We start from the raw sequence: 15,748 nt of genomic DNA on the forward strand, positions 1-15,748 counted from the left end.
CAGAGGCTTTATTTTGTGGTTCTGATGACTCTTCTATTTCCCTCTGATAACAGAGAGTTAGCTGACACTGAAATGCATAAAAAACTGAAATCATTAATCATGGTCTGCCAAAGGACTTTCTACTGGGGTTTACAACATCGTTCTAAGTTTTCAGACAGCTATCTGTGAAATTAAGCAAAAGTCTGTGCAGCTGGCAGAACATCTCAGTGTGTACTCCAGAGGACCTATACTAAAGGGCTGACTTTGCAGCCCTGGGATGTTGTGATGGTGATTTATTTTGACAATTTTGCTCAGTGTTGCTTTCAACAAAATCAAGACTACAGGCAGGGAAAATAGAATCCAAAGAGAGTGTTCTTGTTGACAGAGCAAGAACAAAAAATTAGTAGCGCTTATGTTGTTCACCACTATGACTGAACAGATTTAATTTCAACAAAATTTTGTTAAATTAGAAGATGTATTTGTTGTATGTATCAAAAGAATGTTCTAAGATTGAAGGGGTTTCAAATTGGACTCATGCTTCTCCAATTTATGGTTCAGCACCACGCTTTTAAACAGTATTGGGAAACAAAACACTGAGCAACACTTGCACATAAACTATGTGCAGCCTGTTCTGGTAAACTAGTGACTGACAGAGCCTGTATGAAACCTTATCTCTATTGAGAAGAAACAGAAAAAATGCCCTTTTTAAATCAAGATACCCAAAATGATTGGGATTATTAGTCATGTACATGGCCTATCAGAAAATGAATTTCTGTGTACACAAGACATATGCCCTGGGCTAGTTGCTGATTAGCAAATGGTGTTTGGAATTAGCTAGATCAAGTATCCAGAAGGCAAGAGAAAGCTGAAAAAAGCACTTTACATTGGGTCTCTGAAAAGGAAAATTTTTATGGACTAAATACTGGCTAGAAATGATTTGGAACTGTGAACCCAAGAAGTATGTCTCTTTAATTCTTACTATGCTCAAGAAAAGAGTTTTTCATAGGCATTCTTTGCAAATAAGCAAGATTGCATTAAAGGAGTAACAGACTCCTACCTCTCCCCAAGAATCAGTTTGCAAAACCTTAAATGTCTCCCAAGTACTTGGGTTAAGAGAACAGACCGATGAGAACAAGGTAACCATGATAGCAGTACTCTGAGAAAATCAATGCTTTATAACTGATAAATGTACATGTTTTAAGCAGTGGTTAACCAATTTTATTTGTTTTGAAGCTTCTGAATTTCTGCCATGTGACCAGCAATAAGGTAAAAGACTTTCCGCAGATGTTACCTTTTGATCTATGTCTTGCGCAGAATATTGTCCTATTCTCTAATAGGCTCTAGTCCAAAGCTGGAGAGACCTATTAAGTAGTTGGTAGACAACATTTGAGTATGCCAAGCATGAATTACATCCTGAAACATTTGGACTAGAGCAACATCACTAAATGCTCTTTGTGTCTTGTGATTTTTATGGGGCTTTTTTTTTATACGATCTTTAGGAATTGACTAAGTATCAACGTTGGGAATAATATTCCTCCAAAAAAGAATTCATGTTTGTAATGCAAAGACAGAGATTAGAACTGTATTTTATTAATTTGTATTGTTGCTTATTTCTCAGTGCACTGGAAGACTGGCTTTACTGCATTAAGCAATCTTTTTGCTGTATCTTTTGTAGGTTACACCACCAGCAGTAGAAATCTGGAATAAAAAACAAACCAAAATATGGCTGAACAGAGTTGGAGCTTCAGTGCCACAAATGAAAAGATATGGTAACTAGCTCACAGAACCTACTCTTTAATGAAGCAAGACTTACTGTTTGGTAAGTGTCCTGATCTATTCTGAAATATACTGTGCAAGAATATTCCTGTATGACAAAGAAGCACAATTTCTAAACAGGGAATTACGGATAGCTTAAATGTATTGGACTTGGCTTTCACTAACTCCAAGATATTATTGGGTATGCTTCTTTTTAAGACAAGTGAGATAATCACTTGATTGATCTTCAAAAAAAGTGACAGTGATGGTGAGAATCCTTTCTTAATTCAAGAGTAGTTTGCTTGTGGGTTGTCTCTGCTGAAGAAACACCCAGATGTATGTCACTAGCACACACATAACTCACAACTTGGGAAGATATCCATCTCTTCTACAAGCTTTAGTAAGTATTGTTGTAGTTTTGGTAATCTTCCAAAACTGTGCGAGTTTATTGTTGACAAAAGGTTGCTATTTGAAGTCCAACTTCTTCTTCTAACACTCCTCCTCTAACCTCCTCTAACCAGCCAAGCTCTAACATTCTGTTAGGATTTAGCAAGATAGTTTTCCAGAAATTAAACAGAATTCATGAAGTTTTATAAAAAGTTATTAAGTAGCAAGTTAAGTTTTTTGTCTATTTTTTTCTGTTCCTGAGGCATATGCATAATGAGTGCAGTCAAAGATAAAGACACTGGCAATATTTCAGACTAGACACTCCAATCTTTTACAGCTGTAAAACTGTGTGTCTGTGCCGAAGATATCCAATACATTACAAAGCCATTATAAACATATGACAAAAAAAATGTCACTGCATTTTGGATTAAACTAGCCAATATTTTACAGGATTGTCTAGACTGAGTTTAGTTAACAGCCTTGCTTTGTTTTTTTTTTGTTTTTTTTTTTTCCTAAAGGTATACACTCAAAGTTCAGGGCTGCTGATCTTAAGATCCTTTAAAATAATCTGGATATTTGAGAACCCACCTCTACCAGTTTTCCTCCAGAAATCTCTGCTGTATGATGATAGTTGGGAAAATCCGCTACTATTTTGCCATCTTCCATTTTAACAGTTGCCTGTAATAGAGAAAGGTTTTATGTTCTTTGGGCTTACTGGTATCTACATTCTCAGATGCACTGTACACATCAGATGTTTAATGTTCTTACTTGCAGCGCAAAAGTCATCAGACCAGAATCTTTAGTCTAGATCCTCACTTTCATACTTATGGGTATGAAAAGAACTTAGGGTTCACCTAGCTCATTTAAATTTAGATGAACATGACTGCACAGTCTGCAGTCACTTCTTTATATTATAGTATGTGCCACCTACTTTTCTATGTGAGGAATACACTAGGATGCTAATATATAAAGTTCATAAATACTACTACAGTTCATCTGACAGCCAAAACAAACTACACAGTTCCATCTCAAAATCAGTCTTGCCTATGCTTTCAGTCATACAGAGATTAGCCAGTCATACCGTGAAAAAATTTTAAAAATGAAGAGATGAATGTGTATTTTTACCACATATACGGAAATCACCTTACTAATTTATGAGCTCTTCAGTGGCAGTACACTAAAAGGCAGTGTTTCCTCTACTGGGAGTCATTTACTCTGCCTCCATCTTTGGCTACATAATATACTTCAGATTGCTGAAGTGCCCAGGGGCACAAAGAAGAGGATGGAATTTTTAATATTTTAAAAAAAGTAAAGTTTGTAATAAGTAGACTAAATAAAATTGTATCTCTTTCTATATGTTAAATTTCACAAAGATTTCTCAAAACCAGAGACATGCATATATTTTTTTTCCTTTTCTTTGTCAGAAAGATGTAACTAAAGGGGCACTACGGGAATCATGAAGTGCAATTGCTTCTCTGTTTGCCACAGTTCCTATTGCAATTGCTAGTTTTCCTGTCTCATCACTATGTATGAAGTATTGCTCCCCAGCACAAGAGAGACATGGAGCTACTGGAGAGAGTCCAGTGTAGGGCTACGAAGATGATCAGAGGGCTGGAGCACCTGCCCTGCGAGGAACGGCTGCGAGAGCTGGGCCTCTTCAGCATGGGGAAGAGAAGACTGAGGGGGGATCTTATCCATGTGTACAGGTACCTGAAGGGAAGATGTCGGGGGCCAAACTCTTTTCAGTTGTCCCATGTGACAGGACAAGAGGCAATGGGCAGAAATTGAAGCACAGGCAGTTCCGCCTGACCGTGAGGGGGAATTTCTTCCCTGTGAGAGTAACGGAGCACTTGCACAGGTTGCCCAGACAGGTTGTGGAGTTTCCTTCTCTGGAGATCTTCAAGGCCCGCCTGGATGCAACCCTGTCTGACTTGCTCTAGGTGACCCTGCTGAGCAGGGAGGTTGGACTAGATGATCTCCAGAGGTCCCTTCCAACCTTACTGATTCTATGATTCTATGATTTATTCGGTGATCTGTTGAAGGGTTCTAGACACCTCGCAACTGCAGAGTTTAGCTTTCCCAACTGTCTGATCCTTTTAAGCAGATTTAATAGAGTAAAGCAACCTTAATGCTGCTCCTGTAAGCAGGTTTTGGTCATGACAAGAAAAAATTAAGTCTTCTGATTCATTAAGTATGAAAACATCAGGTAAGTTGCCTCATCACTAGAGGCTCCTTAAGTTGCAAATTGATCCATATTTCTAATAGGAAGGATGAAGAGATATTTTTCTCTTCACTTTCTACAGCCTTTTCCTTCAGGCTCAGGCACAGGTGACTTAAATATGAGCACTACTGTTAGGCACAGGCATGCTTCACTTGCTGTATGGTGCTGGACAAAGAGGACAGCTGTCAACCAGTTCTTTGGAATTTTAATGAGCATTATGTTTGCTTGAGCCATGACACCAGTAGATTCTTGTCACTACCTTCATTCTTTATTACTACCTACAGTGCTGAAGATCTCTCTCTCTAAAATTAGATTTATGTTTTGCTAGAGACATTCAGGAAAAGAAAAAATATACACACTTCTAAACCATGACAAATAGAAAAAGTTACGGCAAACAGACACAAAAACAAGGTAAGGAAGAAGTTCCTGAGTGCCTTGACTCCCCCCCCCCTTAAATTAAGAAATAATAACTTGAGACTAATTAATTTACCTTAAACTTTTTACCACTCATTGTCTCCAAATCTGCTTCCTCGCCAATTGTGAATTTGTTGGTCATGGAGTGGCCTCCTGGATAATGCTGTGACCAGGTGAATTCATTTCCATTCTGTACCACCTCGGAGACTATTTTGAAATTCCTTCCCTTTTCCATTATGTCACTGGGGATACCTTAATCAATAAAAACACGCAATTTATCAAATCTAATAACCTACTAACTATACTTGAAGCATACTAAAGGTAATTTTTCTCAGAAATTGATGGTTGAAGTGTGGGGTTTTTTTTTCCTTTGTGATCCTTAAACTGCAAATATCGCAATCCTTCATTCTGTTGCCACTGAAAAGGAGTACTATTTCTGCAGAACAGGGCCATTTCCCGTGGCTGACAGTGCTTCTTGTTATAAAGGTGAAACATGACTGTCCTTGCTGAAGTGCAGAACACTCTTACTAGTCTCAGCTCCTCTGTTGATCCCAGTATACTTTAGGACAAAGTCACCTCCCTGCCCCCTTCAGTCCCCTTTTTAAGTATTTTAAACTAATTTATAATCATTAAGACTTATTCTCTAGGACATACTTACCGATCTTCCTCATGAAGTCATCATAGTTCTCATCACTTTCTACTTCGTATTTGCCTGTGAATGCCATGTTGTCCTGGCGATATGCCTGGTAGAGCAGAAGAGCTATTGGGACAAAGAAAAGGTAAGTGCAAATGGCCCAAGGCTCTCGTTTTATAAAGCAGCCCAAGCTGTTCAGCCCACCTATACTCCACACCTCTTGGAAATGTACTTTTATGATCTATATATGAGTCACTAACATGGATGGCATTGACCTGTATGAAAGTTAAGGTTATAATTCAATTATAGATCCTTGTCAGTAATTTGTAGATAAGCAGAAATGAAAGACAAATGCTGGGGTTTAGTTTTAATGCGTATTTAAACTCAAAGATTCTGGTGATTTGCACACAGTATGAAATAAAGGTAAAAGCTTTTACAAAGAAGTATGGAAAAAACAGCTTCAAAGCAGTGACCTGATTACAACCTTGCTATATCTGTAAGGAGATCCTATATTAGTTAAAATATGAAAATAAGAGGCAAGTGCACAGATTCTTAAGTAACCCTGTGAGGACCTGAGCAATACCAAGGTTCTGAGGAAATTATTACACCTGCGTATATCTTATCTCTACATGGGGAAAAAAATTGCAAAATATTTTGTACTAGTTGGATGAAGTATGCTAGAATAGTGCATGGTACCATCTTCCCTTATCTTTAGTATCAAGAGACAGTGTTTCATATTTTCAGCAAATCTTTGCGCAAAGCACAAAGAATATACTTATTTTGGAAAAGCAGAATCGGCTCTGATTTGTGTAAGGTAAATATATAGTAAAAGTCAGGGAGTCTGCTGGGTAATTTAGAATACACAGGGGAGATGTCCTATGCTGAATAAATCATTTGTCATGTAGAGACAGTAGCATAGGAAATCCCCAGCTGCTGTATATTTTAAATTGCTCCAATGGTTGAGGATATAGACCAACAAGTTTTCATCTGAATAAAACCCTTCCTAGGATTTACATGCAAATACTGTCACAGTACTGGAATTTTATTTTGTTAATTAAAATAATAAATTTGGGAAGCAGCTGAAAATCTACTTTTACCCAGTAAAAGTAAGAAGAAATGTATCACAGCTTCCAAATAAGTTCAGCTATATATAAAGTTGTCTGCTTTTCTTAAAAGCAAGTATTTTAATGCTAATGTAAGAAGGTATCTATCTAAAAGTCAAGAAATTGATCAAAGGAAGAACAGAAGTGTAAGTGGAGTGATTTAAAACATGGAAAACAAAGGTCTACCAAACTTCACCACTACTCTGCATCCTGTACTCGTTACAAAAATGATTATACAGAATACATTAATTTATTTCTAACTAATAAACTTACGCATACTTCACTGTGTCTGACACACCCGACAGAGAAGGTCATACAACAGGTCTAACGACCCTGTGTAAATCTCAGATGGAATTCCTTAATGTTTACAAATAACTTCCTGGGATGGAACTTCAGGAAAACATCAAATATTGTAAGTTATGGTATTGCATTATTACTGTAAAATTACAAATTAGAAGCACTGCTTCATCCTAACAGTTTTGTTACCAATAACATTGTCTTTGAGTTTACACAGTCAGTTGTGTTAGTTGGTGCTCTAAATCCCACATGTTGTAACCCAAATATATTCTGCAAAGTGTTATACCGTGCTAAGACAGAACTGTGACTAGTGAATCTTGCCTCCTAGAGGCCCTTTCTCATGTGGGCCCTCCTGGCTACATCTTGATGACATAATGCAGATTATGTCATACTAGCATTAAATTCAAGGGGAGCTAGAAATAAGACAGCCTGCACTGACTGTTCTGTCACAGTATTCTATCAGCATATCAGTGTGAACAATAACTCCTTAAATTAGGATCTGTCAGTTTTTAAGGTTTTTTTCTATTATTCTTAAATGGATTTGTTACATGTATGTATGCACATAGTGCATTATTTGTCAGGACATACTGCAGCTAAAGGAAAAGAAAACTTTCTAGTTTCTTTAAGGATGCTTTTTAGTTATGGAGCAGCCTGTACTGTCCCTAAATAGCACAACTTTTAAACCGATTACAGAATGCATGCAAGGTTTGAAGAGGAAAATGCTTCTGCAGTTTCAAAGTTTTTCCCTACATAAGGAAAAACGAGAGATATCCCAGAATAACAGACTGGTGGATTAAGAGTTTTGAATCAGGCAGGAAGGGAAGTGTTAAACTAAAAGAATTTTCAGACCAGAAAAAGCTTCAGAAAATCATAAGTCAGTTTTGTGAGAGATTAGATCTTGCCTCATGCTTATTAGTTAGAAATTTATGTTGTTTCTGTTCTTTTTCCACCTACTATCCTCCTGAAATCTGAGGAAAAAAAAGTAACTTCAAAATCTTGCCTCTTCTTATAAAAGAAGACACAGAACTTTCAGATGAAGACATGAGTTTTTATTTTGAAGTTGACAACAACCTTTTAAAATTATTGGTTTTGGTATATGTTCCTGGCAGCAAAGCAATTTGCTAGAACAGATGCAGAAAGTGAACGTGCATAACAAAATCATGGTCAGTTTGTAAAATAAAAATGGAACAAATGTCTGTCTTAGGAATTACTGCCTTCCCATCCCTCACCTTTCACTCCCCTCATATTTACTCATCTTTAAATTGTACCATGCTGGGAAGTAGCTGACTAGATCATGCTGGAGTTTATGCCACCACAAAAGCCATGCCAGCTGCTGTCTGAATGCAATTAAAAGGATGTCTCCATAGTGGAAATAGAAGACAACCATATACCTTCCCTCTGTAAACATTCTCTGTGCTATGTGATCAGCATTCAAAACATACAGATGTGGGAGGAAAGTATATTACTGGAGATTTCTGTAACAGTTACAAATACGTAAGATTCCAGGAAGAAACAGAAATTTGTTTCACAGCCAATATTTCCTTTGTACCTTTAATTTTAAAAAAGACTGCAAGATGATTCTATCTGTCTGCAATCATATTTGACACCTATTTTTTTAATTAAAACTCATTTTGTTTAATATGAAGCTTGCGGAGCTCAGTGAACAACTGTATAGGATCAGATCAGTGGAAAGGAAACACCCTTTATCAGCTGGACTCAGATTCTTAGGCCCTGTGTATAGGTAGAAAAACAGCTTTTGCATGGAAAACAATGAGGTGCTTATGCATGCAGAGAGACTTCAGGTCTTAGTGCCATGCAGGGGCTAAGTATAGACTAGTTAAGCTACATCAGTGTAAACTCTACTTTAAGTCACTAATAGAGGCCAAAAACCCTAGTAATTTCAGATTCAAAAATACCATTTATAGAATGGGGTTGATGATACATTCCTATACCTAAGAAAGCTGAAACACTAAGAAAAAGCGACTTGTCAGAGTTTATAATATAGTAAATGGGTGGCATAGACAGAAAGAAATCCTAGGTGCAGGCATTAATCCATTGTCCAATCCATAGTGCTATCCATTGGATAGCAAATAGATTTAAGCATCCTTATAATAAACAAGACCTTAGTAACAGAGGCAAACAACGAGAGCTCTGAACAAATGATCATGCTCAGACACTGAGGGAGTTTTACACTAGCTCCACTGTTGGACTGGGAGAATCTTGCCTAGTTTAGCACAACTTACCAGCAAATCTTCAAGGTTAAGGTTCTTGCCTTTTCCATGTGGCCCTGCAAGTTTCATTTATGGAAAGGTAACCAGTGTTTGGCCCCAGCTGGGCTTCTTGGGAGTGGGTGACTGATGAGGCTGTCCTCAGGTTAGCTGAGCACTGAAGGCCTCTGTCTTGCACTAGGCTCTCAGTGTACCAGAAAGAAACTTTGCATGAATAACCCAGTAAAGGTAAATGAACTCAACTCATAAACTGTTCTGTTTACAAAAAAACTTATTGGGGGACAATGTCAGTGGTGTAGTAAGACAGAAAGACCTTGAAGGATAGATCAAACTAGATAAGAAAACACCCAAACTAGATAAGCAAACACCATAGTTCTCTGAAACAGGAAAGAGATAATCAGATTGTAGGAACTGTACTTGACTCTTTACGTTATCTCTCTTCGTAAGATCAAATTATACTGATAGCTTTCTTGAAACGTGATATAAAAATGCTGACATTGACACAACGCACAACACTTTGAGCTTGTCTGCACTGGGAATGTGGTGAGCATGGAGCCAGCGTACAGTAAATTAGAGAAGAATAGCTACTTGACTGGGTGGGTCAGTCTTAATACACACACTATGAGTTTATTCACCTTCAAGGAGTTGAAAGCTACTCCTTGCTACTGCATGATAGTTCCAAGGGGAGTTTAGGAATAAAGGTATGATTACATGGTGGTAGTAACTGTGCTTACTCTGGGGAACAAAGTAAGTGTAGAACAACAGTTGAGTAAATGTGGCATGGTGTGTACCTGTCCATGCAGATGGATTTGTAATGTTCACTGTGAATTTGCATCCATGTTTCTGCTCCCTAATTTTGAAATAATCCTTATTTTTATTCCTGGATGAAAATTAAATAGTTTATTGGAGAATGAAGCATTTAAGCAATCTTCCAAATACTGAGTCAGGACAATGCTTATTCCAAAATTAAAAGGATGAAGGCCCTCTGACTCTACTGAGCTTACAGTCACTTACATGATTGCTAAAGCTATCCATCCGATTTCTTTTCAGTTTCAGCTAAACAATTGCATACACTTAATGACATCATTACACTTTGCATTTACAATATTTGTGATTTTCCTGCCTCTTCAGGGCTGTGAGTGTGTAATGTTGTGCTTGCTTTATTTTTGCATACCTTCCAAGCAATGCTTCATCCTTGGTGGGCTGGACACGGAACTAAATAGCACAGGGAACTCCAGAATTATCCACTTTAAAACAAATAAATAAATAAATAAAAGCTAAAATTACCCATGTCTTTTTAAAATACACAGGATTACATGTATTTAATTCATTCCATCTATTATAACCTAGGCATCTACACACTGTTGCAAACACGCTCGGTTATGTTATATTTAACAAAACTTAGTTCAAATCCAAATGAATTAAATACCTATAACTGAGACCAGAGGAAAAATAAAAGTTGTTTACCTGTCCCAAGATAAGAATTGTAATGGAGTAAGACAAAAGAATATAAAGCTTCAGGTGTAAAAGCTGAGAACAGCTTTCAGAATGTGGCCATTATCTTCAGTTACTTGGCACTATCATCTTCTAACAGAGGAAGATGCAGCTGTTCTTTATGTAGGTCAAACAGAGTATCGTTATTCCATACGAGATGGTGTCTGCCATCTGGCGGCCAACTATCCGGGCCCACTCCAGCACCCGGCATGTTGGTACAGTCTGCGCCACCTTTACCTCTGCGCAATCTCCCTGAATTCAGTTAAAGCATGCTAGGGTTTGTAATTAGCCTAGTGACACCGCTGAAACTCCTAGCTAAGTCTCCAGTCTCCTCGCTGTCTGACTGCAACAAATTTCCCACCTGAGCTAGATGTAATCAGCTTCATAAGAGTCATGTTAAACGCATCAGTTTGTAGCCAATTATCTTCCTATGTTTCATTTTGAGGCATATTTCAACAGGATGATGCATGTCCTAAATACTGGATTAGGACATCACTGAAATATCAGATAGTGTTATCCTTTGTTTAAAATAAATATATTTTTATTGCTACACTGGCAATCAACATGTAGAACCACTGGGCTGCTTCACAGAGATTTAATTAAACATTCTGGATTAAATGCCCAATGCTGAACACAGTGGAAATTGCCTATAGCTAGGATTTCAATACTAACAATTTAATGAATGTAACTTTACGTACAAATGCTATTTGTAGCAGAGTGCCATTTGTGAAACCCACTAACACTAAATGGATTCAATGGTCAGAGAGAAGTATAAATAAGGATTTGCACACTTAGACTGAAAATTACTGTGTGGGGCTAGAACGCAAGGAAGAGGCACAGCCTTATTCTGTGAGGCTTCTGGTGCACAAGCTTTTAATACTGAAATTGTTCCTTAATTTGTCCCATGAATTTGGGAGGGGTGAAGGGGAGGGGAAGCATTCCCAGTTGTGCCTACCTACCTTTGAACCTTTCTGAGCCACTGATCTAACATCAGTACACATCAAAACTTGTATTTGGATGCATATTGTTAGAATTGTGGGCAGGAATCAAATTACTAGTTAAAATGACAAGTTATGCAGAAGTGTTCACCACTCTGAATTCATCTTGCAAAAAGAGCTTGTGAGTGGAAACTGTGTGGCTATTGTAGACGTATAGCATGACTAAGTTGTCAGAGGAGTAAAATCCTTGCGGAAGCTTATACTCAAAGTTCATCTAAAGCTTTACTCCTTCTGTCTCTCAAGTCAGCCACCTCTGATACGCAAAACAGCTGAGTCTTCAAATGCCAGTAGGAACAGAGGGAACTTTCAAGAACCATATCAAAGGCCTAGGATATCTTTACTTTCAGAATTAACTTGCCTTATGACTTAACAAAGTCATAAATTTAATGCCTTTGCATTCTTTTTGTTGTGTCAGAGTTACCCTGCCCTTGAATGTCTCCCAACATGATTTAAAGTTTATTAACCTTTCAGACGTGTTGTATAAAGCCAACATGGAGATAAGGAAAGTAATTCCATTAGTGAACGAACTAGGATGACTATCTTTGAAGTGCTTTTAAAACTGGAATGCAATTGAACAAAGGATTCAGAATAAAAGTAGGGACTCTCCAGTGAAAAGAAAGTTACCCTTAAATGAATCTTTTGGAATGAAACTTGATCAGGAAAGCTTGTAAATTCTTAATACAGCTGTATCTGGCAATTATTCAACAATCCTCCATAGAAAATGGCTAATGATTATTAATTCCTTTGGTATTCAGAGTAATCATTCATAATGAATTCAGAATGAACTCATTTAGTGTTACTGTAATGTGTAATTCCATGGGAGTCCTATTATAATTTTGCCTTATTAAGTATCCATTTAGTACTAGGTGTTACTACTCTAAACTCATAAGCACTAGAAAAGTAATTACCAACAAGACGTGGCTGAATTACTGAAAAGCTAATTCTTGCACAGAGTCCAAACATATAACAGAAATGCTCCAGCCAGCTTCTGCAGGTGACATAGTACAGTCTGTCCTTGCCTTGGATGTGGCACTCTGAAGGGGAGAATCTGCTTAAAGAAAGCAGCAAGGAAATGATCCTACCAGAAGCTGGAAGGTGTGAACATAAGCAGGGGAGAGAGGCACAGATCCTCCAGAAATCCAGTATTCCCAAAGAGGAAATCCATGTTTATTTCCTGCCAAAACTCCCTATCAGGAAAACCTTTAGTCCGTTTGGATCTCCAGAAAGGTTGTTTCCAGAGAGCAGGATAATTCATACTGAGCTTCTGCAAGAAGTGGTTCTGCTGCCCTGCTGTTTACGATCTCCGCAGGCCATCTCAATGGGATTGCTGTGGTCTGGTCTGGGCAGCTAAAACAGTGGAAAATGACACTCCTCCACTCCCTCTCTCCCACACAAAAAGATTATTTTTTATCCGGTTTCGTTAGTTGTCAGCTGATCTGGCTCCCTGAACTAGCTAAATGAGCGTCAGGCCATGCCATCTCCTATGCCAGGAGATACAAAGGAGGAGGAAGGGAAGACTGGAACGGCTCCACCTTCATCATCATCATCACTGGCCTAGCTGTGACTGCAAACCACCCAGCGATTGAGAGTGGCCTGAGGGTATGACAGCACTGCTTACACTGTTCAAGTGAACCCTAACTTGCTCTCATGTCACCTCTTGGTTTGCACTGGCACAACTATTTATGTAGCAACCAGATCAAGGATCAGCTTTGGATTAAAAATAACCAGGATAAAATAAAAAGGTATTTTTTCAGATGGATCAGTACTTTGATCCTGTTCATCACATGATCACAAAAACATTTGTACTGGCACAGTGGAAGTACTGGCATGGAAAAGAGAACAAGCAATTGGTGTAGCATCTTCACAAGGTAGCTATGCCACTGAAAAATGCTCTTTGTAATCATGGTCTGAGCTATATTTAATGATCTGTATTAAGAGAGTTAAGAAATTCAAACTGGTAAATGTAAATATGGTTCTGAGTAGAAAAGCAGAATTATGCTCATGCTAATCGAGGTAGGCCTAGTTCATGTTCACTGAATGAATTTTCTACAAGCTTAGAGCTCAATACAAATTTTCTGAACTCAAATTAGTATTTTCTATTTGTTCTTCAGAATCCAACACCCAAATAAATCAAATGAGCACCCTGGGACTCAGAAAAATAGCTAAACAAAGATCTGGGAGGGAAATCTCTGTTACCAGTTCAGTCTCCTTTAGTATTTAAAGCACTCTGAATTTCTTGTATTTGCTATTCTAGTAGGCAGTTTACTTCCTGGTATGTTAAAAAAAAAAAATTAAATTTCTAGCTTAAATTAATTCACTGTTATTTTAAATCTGTTTGTAGTTGTGCCAGCACTACCCCTTCTCTGAAGTAAATGCCTTTCTCTCAGGCATTTACTCCATTTCCTTTCTGCTTTGCTAGGCTAAATAAACCACGCCAAACTCTTAGACACTTATCAAATTGCAGATTTTCTCATCCTCTTATCACCCTAGAACTCTTCATGTACCCCAATTTCAGATAATCTTTGTGGAACAGAAGTGACCAGGAACTATACTGTTTTTTAACTCAATAACAAATTTCACTGGCACACTTCAACCTTTTATATCAAGATCATTAATGGATATACTAAAATTTTTAGTTTTGTAATAAGACTGATGCCAGCAACTTCTCTTGAATCTAATTGTTCTTCCTCCTCCAGAATTCTTCCCTTTAATTAGTTTCCTCACACCTTACACTAATCTTATCAGCTGCATTCAATTCAATGGTAATAGAAACTGATAGAAGAAGTAGGTAGTTATCCTGATTTTTAAGTTTTAGCAATGACTAAAAGAGACTGCTTGAGGATTTTTGTAATACCACTTTTGACTCATGTAATCTGGCAATACACAGTAACAATCTTTTTGGCTGCTGTCAATTTGGCTCACACAAAACTGTCAGATTCCTTTGCAATATCATCTTTGGATTAGGAATCACCATGGAACATTTTCAACCTTAAATGGTTTTAGTTTAGTACATATAGAGGCAAATTTTAAAGGGCTGCTGTTCTTATCTGCAGAATCTTCTGCTGGCAAAAGCACATCGAGTGAAAGACCCTGACTCTAAACATGTGTGTTTGTTCCACATATTTACACTAAAATACGTGATGTCCCTAACAGAAAATAACCATGGTTTAAAGTTAACATCTGACATTCCTAAAGACAGGAATCATTGCAACCGTTCTTTCTGCCACTCCTGACTAACCAATAGTCATCTCCCCCTTTATCTATGTAGTTTATGTGATGTGTTATAAAGATTTTATTACTTGATAGTATCTATATGATTGTACTTGATAAATCAGGATAACATAGCTTCAAATGGTAGCTCATCTTCAAGGAAATCTAGTCTAAATTGGAGACTTCTGTCACATGGCTGCAGTCTTCTAAGCAACCCTCAGTCAACACCAAAAGGGAAGAAAAAGCTACATGCCGACATGGTAAGAACATTTACTCTCTTTGCAGCTAACATGAGTAGTAACTTGATGGCAGGGAGAAGGGAATGCAGGCTTCTGCCGCAGGCTGTCACCACCACACAACAATTATGAAAAAAACAAACAAACAAAAAAAAAACAATTCTTCCTTAGCCACAATATGTTGGAAAGATCTTTCTCTCAACAGCTACAGTTACCTACAGGATTTGCACAATCACATCAGTAATCTATTCAAATAAGGCTTAGAAGGGAGAGGGACAGATGTGGACTCATGGTTCAGACTAATCACACTTCTGCGGCATAAACCTCAGTTTTGCATGGATGCTGGTGGCAGCAGGCCTGTCACGATCGCTGGACAGCTTACTGAAACCACTCCCCAAGCACGTGCGTTTCCATATGCACTGAACTGACTGCATATTCTCCAGCGTTATTCCTGCTTCTCCCACACTTCTCCTGCAGTGCCCTACAACTGCATTCCAGCAAGTAGCACTCACTGCACTGCAACAACGGCACGCTGCTTCGCTCCTCCTAAGCGACCGAGCAACTGACAGATCTTTCTACATGATGTTGGTTTAGGTTTTCCTGGAGAAAGGCTGTACAGAGCTTGCCTTTAATTGAGTTTGCTCAAGTTAAGAACAATATGTAACAGCACGTTTTAACATGTCCCTTCTACAGTATTTATCTTGTCTTTCCTTTCCTTTAAGGGATCGATGTCTTTAAAGACAGCAACAGGCATCCAGAGAGACATGCAAGGGTCTCGATAACCTCATCACT

General features: G+C 38.0%; 1 protein-coding gene across 8 annotated transcripts in view; it reads right to left on the reverse strand.

Annotated features, from left to right (window-relative positions):
* Positions 1 to 1,278: 1,278 nt before the first annotated feature.
* Positions 1,279 to 15,748, reverse strand: part of FABP6 (fatty acid binding protein 6) — a 42,553-nt gene continuing 28,083 nt past the window's right edge. For 4 of the 8 annotated variants that reach the window (XM_062587490.1, XM_062587486.1, XM_062587489.1 and 1 more), the window contains exons 2-5: positions 5,415 to 5,516; positions 4,833 to 5,008; positions 2,710 to 2,799; positions 1,279 to 1,677 (exon numbers count right to left, since the gene is read on the reverse strand). In XM_062587490.1, coding sequence (XP_062443474.1) covers positions 1,624 to 1,677; positions 2,710 to 2,799; positions 4,833 to 5,008; positions 5,415 to 5,481 — 387 coding nt within the window. In that variant the 5' untranslated portion in view covers positions 5,482 to 5,516 and the 3' untranslated portion in view covers positions 1,279 to 1,623. Of the gene's footprint in view, positions 1,678 to 2,709; positions 2,800 to 4,832; positions 5,009 to 5,414; positions 5,517 to 10,192; positions 10,266 to 15,748 lie in introns of all 8 variants that reach the window. The other 4 variants (XM_062587485.1, XM_062587491.1, XM_062587484.1 and 1 more) reach the window with 2 other exon arrangements.

The sequence above is a fragment of the Rhea pennata genome, chromosome 14 (assembly GCF_028389875.1).
Source record: "Rhea pennata isolate bPtePen1 chromosome 14, bPtePen1.pri, whole genome shotgun sequence".
NCBI lineage: Eukaryota > Metazoa > Chordata > Aves > Rheiformes > Rheidae > Rhea > Rhea pennata.